Genomic DNA, 20340 nt, shown 5'->3' on the forward strand with positions numbered 1-20340 from the left:
ATATCTCGTGACGCGTTTAAACATGCCGTGCCGTGCGGCAGGTTTTATGCATCCACCCGTGCGCGCATCGGTCACATCGACGCGGGGTGTAATTTCTGTGGGACATGAGCGCATTAAGCACCGTTGAGGATAATCTACTGCACGCAATCACCAACAGGCCAATGAAAGTTACCGGCAGATCTAGAACGTTCCTTGGCCGTTATTTCACGCAGAGCTGATGAGCAATGCCTTTCTTCTTTAAATGATAAACAATTAATCCACTTAAATGTAATTTACTAAATGTATTTTCAATGTATAAAAGAGATAATAAAATATTTTTCTGCCTTCTTTCTCTCTCTCTCTGTATCTAATAATACAAATTTGTATTTTTTAATATTTATGTAAATTAAAATTTGTGTCTTGTTAAGTTTGCATTTTATGAAAAAATTCAGAATATTCTCACTATATGTATTAGTAATAATAAGTTTTAACAAATTTTGATAGAGTAGAAAACTTATATCAATTTTCTGTTATTTTATATATATGTAAATTTAAAAACTCTTAAATTATTTTACACATTTGTAACTATATCTCTTTTTAAAATACCTTGTGCTTTTTGTATTGAGTATTGTACAACTTTACCGTTTAGGTAATGCATATTGTTTTATAAATGCACTATTTGGAGATTATGGTCGGATCACGTATTTATGTTTTATAAAACTGACGTTTAAAATTCCACGTCTCTTACCAGGTTAGAAATGGGCAAATAGCTTACGACGCGATGCACATGTTCATAAGGCAAGAAAATATCCTGTGTCAAGGGGCGAACTTTATGTGCGTACACCTTGTATATCGGTCACATTAATATCGTATAATTTTACGGTCCACTTACAGTTGCGGTGTCCCACCAATCGCATAGCACTTTGATAAAAACGTGGCGAGCCCTTGGAATGAAGCTTTGACAAAAAAATCTAGCGCGTTTAAAAAGCGAAAAATGAAATTTGAAAAGCTGAATAATTCTATTGCAATTCTATAATTGAATGCGCGCAAAAGCAAGCATTTAGCTTAAAAATTTTTATTCGGTATCCGTAATATTTTCTCGCGCGCGCCCTATGATTCAAAGATATTATTTTTAACAACGCGGCGTTATCTAGCAAATATTTTTTATGCAACAGCATAGAGAGTAGTAAATGCATTTTTATTCTGTACAAAAATGATGAATATATGATTCTCGTCATGAAAACAATTTTTAACACATTCGCAACAAATATCTTCTCTTTTTAAAAAGTTATTTCATGTATCCATTTTTAATGATAATGACAAGTATTCTTTCAAAAGCTATTATAAATTCATAAGTGTATAAATAAACTTTATAGTTAAATAAACTCTATAGTTATCATTCAAAAGATTAATTTTTTAAATCAATACGCGTTGTAATTACTATCCAAGACGGTATGGTTGGTCTGAATTAATCATTAATGCATCCGATCGGACAACTTTGCTAATTGAAAATGTCGTTATATCGTAATCTCGTCTTACAACGATGAGGAAAGAATCATTTTACCGGATACTTCATTCGAGAGACGACACCACGCGATAAGAGGCGAAAGATACGAATTAATTACTTCGATGTCCTCTCTAGCAACTGGAGGTTCAAATTCCCTCAGGACAGTAGTTTATCTTGATTACCTTTAGTCCTTTAGACCTTAGTCCGGGATTAAGAGGGATGATTGAGTAGTCCGCAAGGGCCACGTCTGGTCTAAGCTTCTGGTGTTATATGAAAACACCCTGTCACAATGATTTGTTCTTATTGCGCCAAAGTAGCAAGATTAAAAAGTATAAAACTTGCGCTTTTAATAACATATCCTCCACTTTGCTTAGATTTATGTAATCGTTCGAAATAAAAGTGATCTTTTCGTCTAAGATTTTCCGGAACGAATTCGTCATTCACGTGCGTTGTAACGTTAAATAGCGAAGAAAAAATCGCGCGACAAAAAGGAAAAAAAATTACATACGTTTATGTAATAGTTGCGAAATTGAAATATACCTTGTAACAGAAGCCACGGATCTAACCGCGTTGACGCTGTGTTAAACCCGCATCTACAATGCCAGCAAACTCAAACCCTAACTATCGGCTTCCTGTCCGATGACCAATCATCGAGTCCGCTTACAGCCACGTCGCGTTAAAAGACTTCCAAGGAACCTACTTTAGGGATCCTTTAAAGAATTATCTTCGTCACTGTGTTCAAAGTCATCTTCAGAAGCCACTATTCAAGTCAACCGATATTTGATGAATGTCTGTTCTAAAGTGCAGAACCTCAAAGAACCGTTTTCGCAGAGACATCAAAGTTTTTGTTGTATTCAGCGCTTCGATTTCTTTGAGGAAGCGTCAATTAATAACGATTTATCGCGATGAGCCAGATTATTGGAATACATCGAAATTATTAAAAGCTTTTCATGTGTATGTCTGTGTGTATGTGTTGGGTGTGTGCGTGTATATATGTATCGTTCTGTGGCGTCGAGTGCTTTCGCGAATGATTAATTATATCTGTGACATGAAGAAGTTTTGCCCAGACGCGCGATAATGGAAGCTAGACAAACGCTTTTGTTCGCGTGACAATGATGAAAAAGTTTAACTTTTGCATAAAAAGAGAGAAAGAGAGAAAAGAGATGTAAAAGAAACATTTCTCAGAATGCAATCGGTTGAAAAAGTTTACAAAGAGATATATAGTAGAATAGAAGATAATTTCAATAATTTAAAATTTCTCTCTTCCGGAAAAAATGCATCAAATTTTGCAAGTAGATTAAATATGAAATTGCAAAGAATGACGTAAATTCGCGCGGCGAGCTTGATTTTAATCAAGATTGAACGACCCACGAAAATTTGGTCTCACGGAGAGGCAGGTGGCTTAATGTTTTGTATTATACCCGTCCCCTCTATCCCGTGATGGATGCCACTCGTTAATTTTATAATTTTACCAGTGAACGGCATGATACGTGAAACAGGGTCGAATTTAGTCGAGAGAAATGAGACCAGAAAGACCTAACCAAATAAAGACAAGGAAGAGAAAATGCGAAAAAGGATATAAGAAAGAATGAAGAGAGAAAAAAGAACAATAGGGAGAAGGTAAAATGAGAAATATGAAAGAAAATACGAAAAGAGAAAGCTAAAAAAGCGAGGATGATAAGAGGAGGGAGAAATGAAGGAAGAGTCGAAGAAAGGAAGGATGAAATGCAGGTGAGAGAGCGAGAAGAGAAGATAGGTATAAAGAAGGTGAGAAAGGTCGCTGGATGATTGGCTACCCGAGCCACCCCCGGCCGCGAAGTACTAATATCAGGGTAGGTGGGATATACTCTTACAAATTGTCTGGCGGTGCGTCGGTGGGAGGGCGCGCGCAGAGGGGGATTTGTCTCCATTAAAGGGATTGAGGTTTTGTCGTACTCCACTTCCACACTCCGCTACCGCTCTTTCTCTCTCCCCGCAGCAACGCTCTACTTGTATTTCGCGCCTGCACCCTCTATACCATTCCTTTTTCCGGCGTCCTCTCATGCCCGACCCGCTCTGTCTCGTTGAAACGGTCACCAGATTGGAAGACGAACCTTTCGCCAGCAACAAGCTTCCCCGTAAGCCCACATCCAGTTAGCGAGTACCCGCGAGTACTTTGCTTTTTGTTGAGTAGACGCAACCTAGTCAAACATACTGAACTCCCACTAATGGTTACTTTCTCATTTCACGGATTTTCCATCTCGCTCTTTGTGGCTCATGAGCTCGTGGAATGTTATACGATATGCCTCAAAAATAGCTTCATTACGGATGCCACGTATTGAAGTTGCAAAGTTGTCTTACATTGAAATAACAATAATTTTTGTAAATTATAATTTTACTTAAAATAAAGAATATTTATCATATTTTCAGTTAATTAAATAAATTTTTTTAAAAGAGTTTTATTTAAAAAGATTAAACTTTAAGAAAAAGTTAAATTTAAAATAAACCAGAAATATATATATTAAAAGTTTAATGAGTGCAGTAAGAAAATATGACCTCTTTTAATAACTGTTTGTTAAAAAACGGTTCCAAATTTGTTGAAGAATTTGTATTTGAATAAAAGATTCTGAAAGTACATCTTGTATAAGAGGTCACAGGGGAGCACACTGTGGTTCGGGTTATGTCGACTCGATAAAAAGAGAAAGAGGACTTTGACTCGATATTATTTTATCAGATAGTTTTCGTTCGAGACCCAGGCCGCAGGAAAGAATGGGGCACGTAAGAGCGGCTGATCGAGTTGATCTACTGTTTCTACCGCGAAATCGGGTCAACCCCATTTTCACGTGGACATATCGCCTTTTTCTTTATTCAAGCGATACCGTTGCCATTCACGAGGAACGAGATCTCGTAAAAAGTATCGAGAGAACGTATTGCTTATGTTGGAATAAAATTATCGACCACAATGATCAATAACAAGAAAACAAAATTGACTTGTTATTTTATCAGATACGTCTCAAAATAATTCCACTTTCAAAGACTTCTTCTCTATAAATTTTTTATGATATCTTTTTAACATTCAATATATATATGATTATAATTCTAATAAATTCTATGTAGTGTTCGTCATGTTTGATAGCTTTTTTTAAAAATAATCCAGTATAATGCCTTAAAGTTTAATAAACCACAAATTCAATATATATAAGAAAAATGTCACAAAAATAGATATTTTATTATATCGGTATAATTTTATGCGATAAATTTGAAAACTCAGATAAAATACTTCCAAAAATTCTAAAAAGAAGTATAAGTAAAAAACATAGAGAGAAAAGATATTGCACAATGACAACGCGTATTTATCTATTACTATTTGTATAATTATCATGATTATAATGCATATTCATATAACTACAACTACACAGTAAATGATTATCATATGGTATTGCAAATTTCAATTCTTTTCATATGCTTTTTTATCATGATTTCTCTTTATGGGAATAATACTATCCCATTTGGCTCACGATCGCATTATTTCTAACGTAAAACCATTTTCAGCGATTCCTCGGCATCGAAGAAACGCGACGGCGGCGCACAGAGACAGAAATACATATATTTGTCACTGTATACGCCACATATCTGCGGTCTTTTCGACCCGGAAGAATAAACGGAGCGCGATTCAATGCTTTGGGGGGTACGTTGGATTTTGTCGGATGGGCTGTTGCTTGTGCAGAAACGTTTGTATTTATATCTGATACATAGATGGTCGCACTTGACCGGGCGAAAAACGTGTGATAAATCGGCGCAATCCGTTACGCCGGTCACCGTTACAAGCGCGTTCTCATAAATCCAAAAGAAAGTCTTATTGCCCGGAAGATTTCTATGTACGTCATAATGGGAGATAATATTGGGATCCGTTCCAAGCCATTGTATCCAATGGTACTTCTTGTGTATCGAGCGAAACGTAGCGTGTGCGCGCACAGCACGATCTTCATCGGAATATATTTGAATCGGTAAGTAGAAAAAGGGGACCCGCACATATATACAGTCTCCTGAATCTTTACGTGAGAGAAAAGAAAAAGTCTCCCCACAAAAAACTAAAAGAAATAGAAACGCGACTGATATGTTTTTGATATTATTGAAATGGTGATAAATTCATCTGCTTCTACTATCTTAAGATAAAGCTTTTCTCCCTTTAAACGATGCAATTTCTCGAACAGAACTTTGCTGTCCAGATCCAATAATTTTACATAATATGAAGTTTTCTATCGAAAATTCTCTCTCTTCGCGGAACAAACAGATATTGATATAATTATTTTTCCTATAATATATAGAATATTATGCTCTTTTTTACACAAACACAAAAGACTATATAATATTACTTTATTAAAAGCATACCATCTGATAAAGAGACATTTTACACAAAAACAAACAATTTTAAGTTTATTCTTTTTAAGTAAGTTAAGTATTCTTAATACAAAATAGCAGAACTTTTAAAAATATTTATTGATATTATCTTTAGTAATGTGTATGATAAAGTTTTGTAAGAGAATTGTATCTATATTTCTATTGATATTGTACCTATAACTGTACCGAGTGCCAAGACGAAATTGGCAATCTGCATGCAAATGCTAAGGATATCGTGTATGTAAAATCTATAGATTGTTGCAACGTGTAATCAAATTGCCTTTTTAGCATATATCATGCAATATAGCGGCTTGAGTCTTACTTATTCTTTACATTCAGTACAATAAGATTCTAATTAAAAGCAATCGATCAATTTTGCTTATATAAAAAAGTTTTATATAAATATTTAGTCGGAAATTAAACACAACGACGAAAATGTTTCAACGAATCGCTGCCAAGATGACACGATTCTTCGTTAAACATGCGTAATGGTCGGAACTATATGGCATTTTAGCTGTAGCTGGATATCTCGAAGTCTCGAAGGTAGTCGACACCTGCCGTGGTTAGATAAGCTCCGTGCAAATTTACCCGGCTTACTTTCAGAATCAGCCGAAATACGGTTACATTGCACTCCAACTACATCTCTCTCTCTCTCTCTCCCTCCCTCTCTCTCCCTTTTTCTTCCTGTCTGCCCTCGCAGAAACGCTCAAATATTTGCGCAATCGATGGCAGTTTTGCTGCGGCGTAATGGCAAGGGAAGCGAGAAGTACCTGCGGCTCTATATTCGAGAACAAAAGGAGGAAGTTGGAAAGAGAAGCGGAACAGCGGAAGGTAGGGGAAAAGGTGAACGAAGGTGAAGAGCGTAACGAAAGTCGAGAAGGCGTAAGAAAGAGGAGAAAAGTACAAACGCAAAGCAAGAAGAAATGAGACTTTCGACGAGGATTCGAGAAATTAAACTTCGCAACGCGGCTTCTTGTAATCCTGGCCGGCAGCCAGGATTTTCGCCATGTCGGGTTTATTGCCAGACACAAATTCTCGCGTTGAGCAGCTATGATGTAACAAACAAATTGTTATTATATTATATTTGGTATAGAGATTGCCAAATGTAATTTGCAAAATATTGTGGCCACTTTGAAGATATTATAGAAGTCTTTTTTGTCAAAGGAAATATTTTCATGATTAATATTATCATAAAAATTACATAATACATATTATTGCATGTATTTCGAAATTTAACTGTTTCTTAAAATATATATGTAAAAAGTCTCACTTAAAATTTTTTTCTTAAATATTCTAATCTTTAATATTGTAGATTGAGAAAGCGTTAATCGATGAGTGAAAATTAACAAAAAAGAAATGCTGAAAAAATCTTTTAAATTATGCAAACTCTTGCAAAACATAACATACATATGATAGCAATTGAAATGGCTGAATTGAAATTAAGTATCTAACTCGATAGATGATTTTCTGATTTTGTGAAGATTTCAGGAAACGTTAACTGTTAACAACGTAGACGTTTATCAATGAAATTTTGAAACTGCGCCCGATAGCGACCGATGCCATGAGTTCCACAAGATTACGGGGATCAGAAGCCGTTTAGTCGCAACTCTGACGAGACTTTAACTGGCTTTAGTCAAAGTCGCGTAATTCCCTACGACGAAAATGTTACGAGTTCGCGGCGGTAGGATTCCAACGACGACGAGATCGTAGGGGAGAAATGCCCTTGTCGTCGGGAGGAAACTCAAAAAGTAAAAGTCCCAAATCCTGTACGCAACTTTAAATTAAAGCAGTTCGTTTTGTCCGCCTTTCGCGTTTTTATCATCCTGCTAGTTGGTATTTTCGTGATCCCCAGGGAGGAAATGAAAGGGAAGAAAAGACGAGATGTTTAAAACGCTTGTAACAACTTCCACTTTTTTCTAAAGGATATAAACAGTTAAAATAAAATGAGGATTTTCCAATTTTTGACACTGAAGAAAATTAAGATAACTTTGCAATATGATACAAAATTTATCATTATACCTTCGCTAAAGAAAAATTAATCCCAATGTTAATAAAAATATAAATGAAAGAACTTAAAAATACTGTATGAAATTGTGAAATGTGTTTTTCGAATCATAAAAACGGGATTTAAATAATAGATATTTTTAGCATGTTTTTAACGTGGAAGTGATCCATTTTTAAAAGTGACGCCATCATTTGAATTTTACGATTTTGATTGAAGCGGCATTCCACACTAACAGATTGCTGTAAATCCACCTGATTCAAGCGTTAAAAAATGATGAGAGCATCCTAAACATTCAAAACACGTCACGACGATTAATCCGCGCGAGATGTACCAGCCGTCTTTGTATTTACACGCATTTGCAGCATGGATGGAATCCTGAGTGGGATTCAGCTTGAGGGGTGAACAAAGGGCAGAAGGCGTCATTAAGGCTGAGTGATCGACGAGCGGGCGTCGGAAATACTAAGCAAGTGCCGTTTGCCGACTGGAAGCACGTGCCAGTTCTTGGCGCGAGAGCAGTTTGCCAATTAATTAAAGCTGTTTCCGGTGGTGTCATCAGTAGGTATCGCCGATCCGCCGCCGCAATTAATTTCGGCACCACGAATTTGTGGACGAAGAGGGGATGAAATGCAACGAGGAGTAAGTTGCATCATTCGTTACAGATCTTACTTATTTGTGTTTGCGTCACACGTTGCAAAATGGAATTAAATTGCACTAGTGAAGATGAGTTCACTTGGATAAAAGAAGGCGATAAAAGAAACAATGATTTTAAAACTATTTATAGTGTCGAGAAAATTAGTAAGTAATAAAGATTTCGCAAACTTGATGACATTGAACTTGGAAGTCTAACGAATTATTTTCACGAGTAATACATAACGCAAAATTACAATTGTTTATCAATTGCAACAATTGTTTATATGCCAAACTTCTGCGATTAAAGTTGATTTAAAGGTATCTATTTATTTTAAAATAAAAATAATTCAAAATAAAAATAATTATATACTTATTGCAAAAAGTGCATTTAATGAAAATGATGCCGTATTCTCGCACTTTGAAATCTATGTGCAATTATTTAAAACTTTTTTGATTTGCAAAAGATATGGCATACTTAGTTATCAGCTCGACAGCAGAGTCAGTCGTTATGGGACTTCAAAAATTTATCTGTCTTCGAAAAGTCCACTACTCTCTTGCGAAAAGAACCAAGAACTACCTTGAATCCGGCTCGTACATGTTGAAACACAAGCTCACTAGGAAGCAGCTTTGCGATACTTCTGCGCCAGAGTTTCGTTTAAAGTTTCTCCTGTAATCCTGAAGTGCACGGTCTACGACGTCTTCGGCGTTCTTCACGATTTCGGTAGCCTTTGGGAGAGCCAGAAGGTCGAAAGACAAAGAGACACGAGGAAATAATCGTTAGGTGGAAAATAAAGGACTATCACGATATTGTTTAAAAGAAGATGCTTCTAATTTGTGTTTTTTGTCAAAATAAAGTAAACAAAATTAAAAGAGATTTATTAATTTTCAAAATTAGTTATTAGATTAAAGTATTTAGTTTATTTATTATATTTATATCTTTACTATTTTTATGCTCTGAATATGCTAACATCATCAAGAAAATAATGAATTCAAAAATAAAAAGTTTACATAATTTCTATATATATTTTCAACATAACTATAAAAAAATTAAATTAATAAAAGAAAAATATAAAAAGGATAGAGCAAATATGTAGCGCACATATTCAGAGATTACTATTTTTAGCATAAATTATGCATATTCTTAGGTTGGAAAAGCCTAAATATAAGCCGTCTATCAAAATACTATGACAAAAGCAATTGATTATAGCGCGAGAGATGGTAGTACATTCGGTTCTTTAAGAAGGATATCGATCTTTCGAGAGTTTTCAGGCGCTAAATGTGACTGACAAATAGTAGAACCGATCTCTATATAGCGGTCTAAGTTCGGCTTTCTTCAACGTGAAAGAGCAAGGCGACGCAAACATGGCACGACTTAAGGACGATTAATAGGGCTGCGTGATTAATAGCGGGGTGTATTTCTGAGTATAACGAGCGGAGAGGACGGGGAAGAGAGAGAAAGGGAAGGAAGGAGGAAAGGGGAGAGATCGATTCGCTTTCTTGTGTAGGGCAAACACGAAATTTCCGAGCGATTCGCATGCGAAGTATCCCGGGGTGCGAAAAGATTTTCGAACGGAAATGCGAGAGACACGCTCGCCTTGCAACGATACCGTATATCTTCGCAGACGACGAGTAACGGGAACTCGTCGAAGAGAAATTCGCAATCGACGCAGAAACATCGCCACGCCCGCGAAAGCTCTGTTAATTTAACTAAAACATTTCCCGACGTCTTTTCGTCTGCCGGAAGGCAACGGAATTTCAGGCGGAAAATTCTGCAACAGCAGCATCTCCTCTCTGTTTGCAGAGAAACCCTGTTGTCGTCGTTCTCGTTCCCGTATTGCGTCTCACAAAGTAACGAAGTATCGAATTCCACTACTTTGCGACAAGAAGCGGCGCAGTCGGACACTTTCGGGATTCCGATATATTGGCTACGATGGCAATCTTGAAGGTCTTCATTGCGAACACGGTTCCGCACTTGTTTTAATCGGGCATGAAAGGAGTTTGCTACGAGTTTGCTGTCTCTTATTGACCCATCAAATTGAACATTCCATGAGTTGTTCGTTTTAGTGGTATATTGATTTAGAAGTAGAGAGATGACTTCATCATTTAATCTCTTTCTCATGTTTCGAGAATGAACATATGGCCGAAAATATGTGATATATGTAATATATATTACTATAATATACTAATATAATATTCGAATTAATTACATTAATCTTCATGAAGTTACTTTGTGTGTACAAATTTGTGAATCTAGAGAACAATTTTAAGAATTAAAATCAGAACTAAAATCAATATTATTATTATATATATTACGGTCGGTAAATATATAAGTAACGTATATATTTGAGATAATTTATATTGCTAAAAAATAAGTTGGAAACGAAAGGATTAAATGTATGTGCGAAAAAGTCTATTAGTCGTAAAGCACTTTTATTCCACTCGATAGGTCGCTGTGAATAAAGTAGCCATGAAGTAAGTAAAAGCAAGTCGAGAAAAAGTACTTCGAGAAAGAACTTTCACTGGCATTTTTAAAGCACAGTTTCGCTTAATGGCTGTATAGTTGTAAGCCATATTTAAACCTTAAATTTTTCGAGAGAAAGACTCCTTTTTCAATTATGAAATACATTGATATGCGACAAAAACAGAACGATTATACATAACGTTCAAATGTCGATCATTGTTGTACTTATGTGTAACTGGGAGGTAACTTAATTAATCAAGAACGCAAAAAAATAATGTTTTTAATTACATTATGCTGAATATTATGTTTTCTGTATTTTACTTTAATTAAAAATATTTTCTCGTCAAATAAAATTATATTAAATCTGATTTTGTGTAGGAAGCGTTTAAAATTAAACGGGAAATGGATAATAGTATCGTAATCACCAATGGAATGGTCGGAAAAATTTTTTTCATGATGTGGCGTTACGCGGGTACCTCTGTGAATAATTTAAAGTTTAAATTTATTCTCGTGTAAATCAAACATACGCCACAAGTACTCTTTGTTAATTTTTAGTAGAGCTTATTCCAAGCTCAGTTCCGCGGCTTAATTAATATAAAATTTCTGGAAATTTCAGCGCGTTTTATTTCCACCGGTGAGATAAAGCGCCTCGATGTATTGTGGAATTTACCTTCTGTTTCGCTATTTAGTCAGCATCAGACGAGCAAGCTCGCTATGTCGAGCATATTATTCCGGCGCGTGCTTTTTATTTAAGTAATATAATTTAAGCCGATAGTGCTCGCCGCTTTGAGATGAGAGTCTACAGAATATCTGACATCATTCAGTAAACTGGTAAACTTTCGGAAAATTGATAATTGGCCGTCTCTTCTTAAGAAATCCTAAATAAAATTAATATTTCGCGAGAAAAGAGAAAGAATAAGAATTAATTACATAAATTATCGTTTATAGAATAACTGTGATTTCATATCAAAATATCTATAATTATGAATAATGATAAAATGATATATGCTTGTTACATTGCAATTTTTCGAACGTTTATGTTATAACATCCGAAATAAATCATTTATTATATATTAAATTCAATTTTCAATTGATAATTTATGATTATAACTATAATGTGACATCTGCTAAACAATTACCTACAAAGAGAAGTAACACAAAAGCTACATAATTTATTAATTTGATATCAGCTTTGCTATGTGAATAATGTTTGCAGTGTTGAATTTAATATTTGTTATAGTATTTAAATTTGATATTACCGTGTCTATTTCTCATAAAAGGTAATTAGATATTTCTAAAAACAAGACAATCTCAATTTTATTGGAAAACGATAATTAGCCTATTTTATCGTGAAATTGAAACTCTACGTTGACAGGGATTTCGAATCTAAAATGCGGTGCATTAAACAAACGACCCGCGAGCGGGACATTAATTCACCATTACGTCATGGTAATCAAGTTAAATTTTCACAATGGGGAACGAATTTCATCCCAGTTGTACTGCCTGCCGCCATCAATTTTGCAGGTGCGCATGACGTTTACAATTCGCCCATATTAATTATTCCGGAAGTTCTCAGAATCCCAACGTTTCGCGCCTTCCGACTCCGGATAGTGCATCGCGTACATTTTACATATAGATCTACTTATCTACTGGAGATTTCTGAAGCCTGTTGCGTCAAGAAAATCTGTTTAAATCACTAAGAATTGTAAAATTGTATATATATGGCATTCGTCTATCTCCGAATACTGAATATTTTCATCTATCAAAAATTTCTAAAAAATATTTTCTAATAATTTTCAGAAATATATTATTAATTTTATAGCTAAAGAAATGAAATAAATTTTTAAGAGGTAGGATTAAAATCATATTAAAATTTTCCTTTTTTTCATATATTCATTAACCGTAAATTATTTCAAGAACAACCGTGAGAAACCTTGTGCGTTATACAAAAGATAATATTGTAATATTGTAATCTGTTTATCTTTCAATTAAAGAAATTAATTCTTTTTTTAAATCTTCCGTTATATTCTATTCGCGGCAGCAAAATTTTAATGTATTATTACAATCCTAGTCTAGCTTTACTGTCATTGTTATGACGATACAATATTTGATCATGAAATATTTCTGAAAATTTCTCTTCTCTCGCTATTTTGGGATATATTTTTATGGTGATACGTATGTAATTACAATTGGCAATTTCCATTATGAGTTTCGGTCGTTTCATACGCGTAAAAATCGATATCCATAGACATACTACACATACATACCAGACAATCATGTAATCACGCGACGCCTGACTTCTATACCAGCTACGAACTTGAAGTTATCTGTACAGCGAAAGTAATTGCGCAAACTTTCGCCGATGCGTATGACGTTAAAGCTCGTTACTGGCGAGTACGTGCATATTTTAGTGACAGTCGTGTTACAAGCGCGCCTGCATTCGGACGTGAGGTCTCGCGAGGATTGCTTTCGCGCTCCCTATCTCCCCTTTTCTTCTCTGCCGATCGATGTATGTATAAGAAAGACTCGTAACAGAACAATGACCATCCTAGACTTTAATGTTGACTTATATGTATGCTCTTTTTTATTCTCTTTATCGTGATGTAGATACACAGAAAACCTTTAAATTTTAACTGTTTAATTATCCTGGCCTTACATTAAGCCCGCAGAATAATTTTGCATAAAAATGATTCCTTTTTAATATTTCTTTTCTTAATTATATTATATAATTGAGATCTCCAAAAAATAATTTATTTCACGCTCTAGAATGTCCATATGTATCTAAGCGTCTATTTTTTCTTATATATTTACTCATTTAATTTACTTATCTGATTTACTTACCTATTTACTTATCTAATTTTAATTTCCTATACAATATGTGTGTCCACCTTTCATAACATAGAAAATTTAATAAACGACACTGCAAGAATTGAATAGCGATTGAAATCATACATAACTATTTGATTATTATGCTTTACTCGATTTTCAAGTAGATCGAAATTCTAAAAGGATCAAATTATCCAAAATAATGACAGAATTTCAGCACGTTCTGATACGATCCTGCATCAGTAATAGCAAAGCGCTATAACATCAAGTATATTGAGAATTCAATTAAATGGAAAACGTTGATGGATCGGTTTAATCGTAATAGCCGAAAATATGATTTTGGGAGAATTAATTCAATCAATGGACTTATTGGCATAATTTAACCTCAAGAATCATTTTTAAAAACTAGATGGTATTCCGATTATTTGTTAATTGAGTAGTGTTAATATATTACAACCAGTCTGCTTTACGCTGCACGATCTCTTTATGACATATTCTACGATATTTTATCGTAATTATCGTATCGCATCGCAATTAGCGGAAATTGAAGATAATAATGTACAAAATATCCGTTTACACGGACATGAAGAATAAAATACATTCCATTTTTCGAGCAATTTTTATCTGATATCATAAAAGCCAAACGCATCTCAAGTTAATCTCGATCTACAGCCATATCTCAACGTTTTATCTTTCTCCCTGGCATCGTAAATGCATTATTTTTTATATCAAAAGTGTAAAATTATATGCAATATGCTTTCTCTCGTTTTCCCATTAACTGCGAAATCTTGTTGCATCTGAATGACTTTAAGCATGCATCGCAAGCGGCTGGAAAAGTAGTTGAATCACTTACCTCTATGACTGCCGGTGATCTTGTCCCGCAGAATATTTATCTGATGCACTCGACCATATTCTTCAAACATCGTCCTCAGGTCATTCTCGTCCATGTCGTGAGGTACTTGTCCCACAAACATCTTTATGTTGTCCGGATCCGGCTGCTCCACACTGTTGTTGTTCATTATGCTGTAACGTGAAAAGGAAGTTTATGCGGTATGTGCAGCGTATTAAACATGCGTGCCTGGAGAAAAACAACATGCCGTTATTAATACGTTAACAGTTCAAAGACTCCTGTGCACTTTATCAGTTCAGATTTATCTCGTGGCCGCCTGGTAATACAACAAGTGATTTGTCTTTCTCGAGCGGTTTTTCTTTCTAGATATAAATATTACAGATAATATTCGCGGTGCAATATTTCATGTTTGCCAATTTCAAAAATTTTTTAGATATTAAAGATCTATATTCAAAATGTGCAAATAATTTTATAAAATAATTATAAATAAATAAAACCCTTTAATAATTTTCTAAAACAAAATTAATATTATACGTTCTCAATTTTTAATACCTAAGGATTATATATGTGTTTACTCAATAATGTTCGTTCATAAAAGAATAAATCGACGAATAAAACTGTTTCCCAGACCGGCTCATTCAGTCGAATATTTTGCAACCTAAAACTCAATCGACTATTTTGATTGGATGCGTTGCAAAGCGCGAAATATTCTCACGGGCATGGCACTCGTTAAACGAGCGATTAAAATATTAAGCATTTTATCTGTGCAAAGCGAAGTAGAGGATGATTTTATTGCGGCAATATATGGCCGCGGATGGCCACAAAGTGAGTTAGAAGTTATAGTATCGAGAATGGAAAAATATTCGGTCGAATATTTTATAGACATATTCGCTATGAATATGATTTATTTTATATACAGGATATGCTATCGTTATTGAATATCGCTGCAGGCTGTAGGCTGACAAATTTGAAGTCGATTTGCCGTTAGTGTCGAAAATTTTATGGAAATCCATCACCGCTCTAGCAATTTTTCAACTTTCCATTTTCAACATTTTGGCAACCATTTTCAATGGTTTATAATTTTCAAATTAAATATCAAATACAAATTTTCGTTCGAGAAGAAAATTTTCGCAATATATGACCGTTTATTTCTAAAATCAAATGGAATCTAAATTAATGCGTGAAAGAAAATGCGAGAGACTTGTGTAACGATGTACACATACATATACGTATTTTGTACGTATATGTATTTAGTCCATGCGCTTTTCGACGGAATTTTTCGCAGAGAGCTCGCACTCTCCAGCCGAATGGCGGGATTAACGCTGCATTTTGCGCAGCGCGGACTGTATGCGACGTATGTATGTCGCCATGGATATTTTAGCACATACAGCTATGTGCGCGCTGCTCACGTAAAAGACTATGTTGTTTGGCTACCCTAGAGTACATATTTGAACGTGCACGGGCTCGTCCGCTTTCGAAACTTACGCCGGAGCTTTTCGCCGCCACGCAGTAATTTCGTGCGGATTATGCGTGTTGAGGTCCTTCCCATGGGACTTTGTCGCGTCTCTCTCGATCGTGTCACGAGGACTCATCTGAAGCCGGATTCATCATCCGCTCGCACCACGAACTTTCCTCTAATTTTGTGCCTCGCGAGGATCGTATATGTGACATACCGCCTCGGCCAATATTTTCACTCTTCCCGATTGATTAAAATCTGATACTCGAGTCAATATTTTTCATCTCCCGTCACAGTGTTTTCGTTTCTCTTTACGAAAACATACATTACGTCCGACTTTAATTCACATTATTTCCATATTTTCACAAACACATCCTCAGCCACGCTATTTTCTTAGCGATTAAACAGAAAATTTGAATAACCGACTTTAATTTTAATTCAAAGTAAATTGATGCACGTATTTAACTATAATTTGAACGGAAGCTTGATGGATGCAAGCTTCTGCTAATTATTTAAAAACTAGCATCACCAAATACAAAGAGTAAATTACTGTTATATATTAAAATATTTATTTGCTAATATACTAAATGGATAAGAAATACATAGACAAATTCTTTTTTTTTTTAATTGGAAGTTTGTTTAGATATCAATTTAATTATTAATCTAAACTAATATAATAATTCGCGCTTATTTTATCAAAGGTATTTATTTTAAAAAGAATTTTGCAGCTTTTTAATTTATTTGATATAAAATGTACGCTACGATGACAGTGAACATTTGCAAGTACAAGAATGTGAAACATTTATACATATCGCATCAGGTATGCAAATAAGTTTTGCATATAAAGGCAAAGTTCCGAGCACACTGTCGGATCACTAATCGAAAAATTTTCGTTTGAAGCTTCCGTCCCCGGACGCGAAGTTCTGGAAGCAAAGAGTTTCGTCTCGAGCGGACGACGCTTCCGCTTTTTCGCACTTGCATGTACCGGATGCATGCCGCAGCGTTTTAGTGGGCGGTTAGCCGCCTCGCGTGAGTTATACTCATCGTAGAATGTAGCTGGTTATATGAGCGGAAAGAGCATTACCGTTTCATACTGCTAAGAGAAAGAGAGAGAGACGGAGAAAGACGTGACAGTTTGTTGCACCGTGAAATCGTTTACATAAAGTTCGCCGGTTGAAATAACGACCCGATGTGCGTCGGTTCGCCATGACTCGCCAGGCTCTATTCTCCTACATCTTCCGTTTCTCTCTCTCTTCTTTGCGCCGCTATAAATCACCAAACTTTAATAGTCATCGTCCGCGATACGCCTCACGAACCCGAAAGTTCCCTAATCGATCACACGGTGGTATGCGCGAAGTGGTTAATTACATACGACCTTGAAATGATCGCGACTACCACGGTGACGCTTCGTCGGTCGACTCATGTATCGCCCCGATCTACCTCCCGGTTACAAAATTTCCCGACGTATCGATCGCGGAGGGCGGCAAGATGGAGGGAGAAAAACATTCACCGTTTGCGGGATAAAACGAAGTTTACACAAAGCCGGATTGGCCGGCCGTACGAAATAAGGCAAATAAGGAAATTTCGGAACGGTATTCCCCTCCCTATGGGGAGGGAAAGCTTTTGCGATCCCGGTGGCTGGGACGCGCGATAGAGAGAGAAAAAGAGTTCGGGAATTTCGCGAAACGATAGGAGAAAGTTAATATTAGTCGGCGCGGTTTAAAGCGATTTTCCGGCCGAGCGGCCACTCTCATCTCGTTCCATGGAGTGCGAGTGGAGATCCTGGGGAGAGTAGAGGAGCAAAGGAGAGGGTGTCTACTACTGTAGAGAACTCTCCAGGGAGCTGCATCTCTCCCGCCGTCTTGTCTATCCCCTTTCTCGAACAAAGACGAGAGTGGGTTAACTAATCAAAGAAGCGACTAGGTTAACTAAACGAGAAAGTCTATCCTGGCAATTCGCTTCCTCGGGATTGGTCACGTGCCAGGATCCGCGTGATGGCTCTTCGATTGGATTAATCGAGATTTATCACAAAATACCGGAAGAGAATCGGATCTCTAACCGAACTACATAGATGCATACATGTATTCGTTGTTAATTGCATGTAATTAAAATGGCATGTTAAAATTAACGAGCGTGATAATACTAATAACGATACAAATAGACAAATAATCAATTAAATGGCCACCGCTCGATAAACCGTTTGATCTCAAGTGGTGAAAAGTCAGTCGGGGAAAGTTAACCGGTCTCTGATTGCGATGATCATGAAGCGCAAAGCTGACGATGAACCTTTATGTGAACGCGTTAATAATTAAAGCATGTTTCATTACAAAACAGGGACAATAAATAATTACAAATTTTCATATAATGATGCTAAATTTTCATTATACGATATAACTAATTATGAAAACACGCGCGACATTTCGTTTACAACAGTGAACTATAAATTAGAGAGTGCCTCAATTAATATCCAACTAGTCTCATAGGAGTTCTTCAGTTACAGCCACGAGACTAAAAGCTGTAGAAATTTAATAAATTTAATAAATTGTGTTCAAAAATAATCAGCGCGTTTACAAATTTCAAGAGAATGCATGTTGTAAATGCTTTATTAATAACCAATTTCAAAATTTATAATCTAGCATTCCACGCGCTCATTTTCAGAAATTATGATTTCTGATAAAGATTTATAGGTGATTTTTCTATCTATTATCTTTTAGATTTATGTGATAGACAACTTCTAACATTAATTTTTTACATTAAATATTAAACCAATCGATTTCTAAAATATGTGTTGTAATAATTTGATCTTTCATGGAAAAAATGAGTGGTATTTCCGCCGTAGCTTTGTAAAATCGCGTCGCTGCGGATACTTCGGGTGATCCCAGCGTGATTTGTGGATACCGCAAATTGACCCTTGGTTACGAGCAAGGACGACCAGCAACTCGTAATCCTGCATCGACGTTACCGTGACAGTAACGGCTGTTACGTATTTCCGGCATCCAGGGGCGTTCGCTCAATTATCAGACCACCACGTGGATTAGTACCGGTGAATGTACATGTGTCGCGATCGGTATCTTATCTCTGTAATAGGGAATGCTGCTCCTTCCTGTTGGGCTGCGGAAGGTGAATGAGATGCAAAGATAGGACAGGGGAGAGATGGTATCTTATCACGAGGATGAGGAAAGGAAGTAAATAATTTTTTGACCTGATAAGATAGAAATTCAAAAAAGCGCACTCACGATACGTTCTTTCTTTCTGTAGCCATATGTATGTTTAGTTTTTCATTTATCAGCCAAGATTCATCAATGTGCAATGTTTAAGTCAACGACGAAACTGATAAATTTAGTTACTTATATGATTAAAAGAAAATAAAAAATGTTTAAGCTTTATTTTCTTTTCTACTTTTTAAATTTGAATATTTTCAAAAAAAAACTTCTCTTTTATCATTTAAAATTAATAATATAAAATTAAAAAAGTAACTTTTGTTAATTTTATCACAAATAATCTACAAAAACAATATTCCAAATTTTATTTGCCAATATCGTACTCTTAGTCTCATGTACAACATATAGTCTCATATACGACAGTCTCATGTATAACATATAAAGATTATATGTTATTAAATAGTTACAAATCAGCAGTATAAATTTTCGAAAATATTAGGAATATTATAGGTCACAAGCAGCTAAGACAGAACTAAACGAAATACAGTGTAAGAAACTATTCATGTATAGATACAACATTTCTTTCAAGGAACCACTATTCACCATCTTCAGAAAGATGAATGATGACTATACAACGAACCATTAATCATACAGTATAATCGACGCCTCAGCGATTCCGTTTGTTACAAACGAGCACCAAAGGTGCATGTAGAATCGATAGATATTAATGGAGGGACACATTGCAATTCGAAGTCAGCATTTTCGGTGATTCGCGCGGAGGTAAAAGATAGTGCTTAATATGGTCTTGATAACAGTCAACAGTCACGTTAAATATAACGTACATTGGGATAAAGCGATTCGAGAAGCTATTTCTGCGAGTTGGTTCATTATGAAAAAAAATCGCTTCAATTCCGCTGACCAAATCGCTCGTAACGCGTCATCATAATTGACCTTCCCCCCCCCCCCCCCCCTCACACCATTATTGAACGTACGATAAAGGCAGATTGAGGATGGCCGTTATTGGCATCCGCTAGGGTGCCTGAAAAATGGCGAAAAGACGCAAAGTTAAAGATATCAAGAAGAGC

The 20340-nt window shown here is 35.7% G+C and overlaps 1 protein-coding gene across 20 annotated transcripts in view; it reads right to left on the reverse strand.

The window, feature by feature from the left end:
• Nucleotides 1-20340, reverse strand: part of LOC115237804 (CUGBP Elav-like family member 1) — a 419211-nt gene that overhangs the window by 167486 nt on the left and 231385 nt on the right. For all 20 annotated transcript variants that reach the window (XM_029811095.1, XM_029811111.1, XM_029811231.1 and 17 more), the window contains one exon: nucleotides 14642-14811. In XM_029811095.1, the coding sequence (XP_029666955.1) occupies nucleotides 14642-14811 (170 nt within the window). The remainder of the gene's footprint in view (nucleotides 1-14641; nucleotides 14812-20340) is intronic.

Source organism: Formica exsecta, unplaced genomic scaffold (assembly GCF_003651465.1).
Source record: "Formica exsecta isolate Colony F162 unplaced genomic scaffold, ASM365146v1 scaffold115, whole genome shotgun sequence".
Classification (NCBI taxonomy): Eukaryota; Metazoa; Arthropoda; class Insecta; order Hymenoptera; family Formicidae; genus Formica; species Formica exsecta.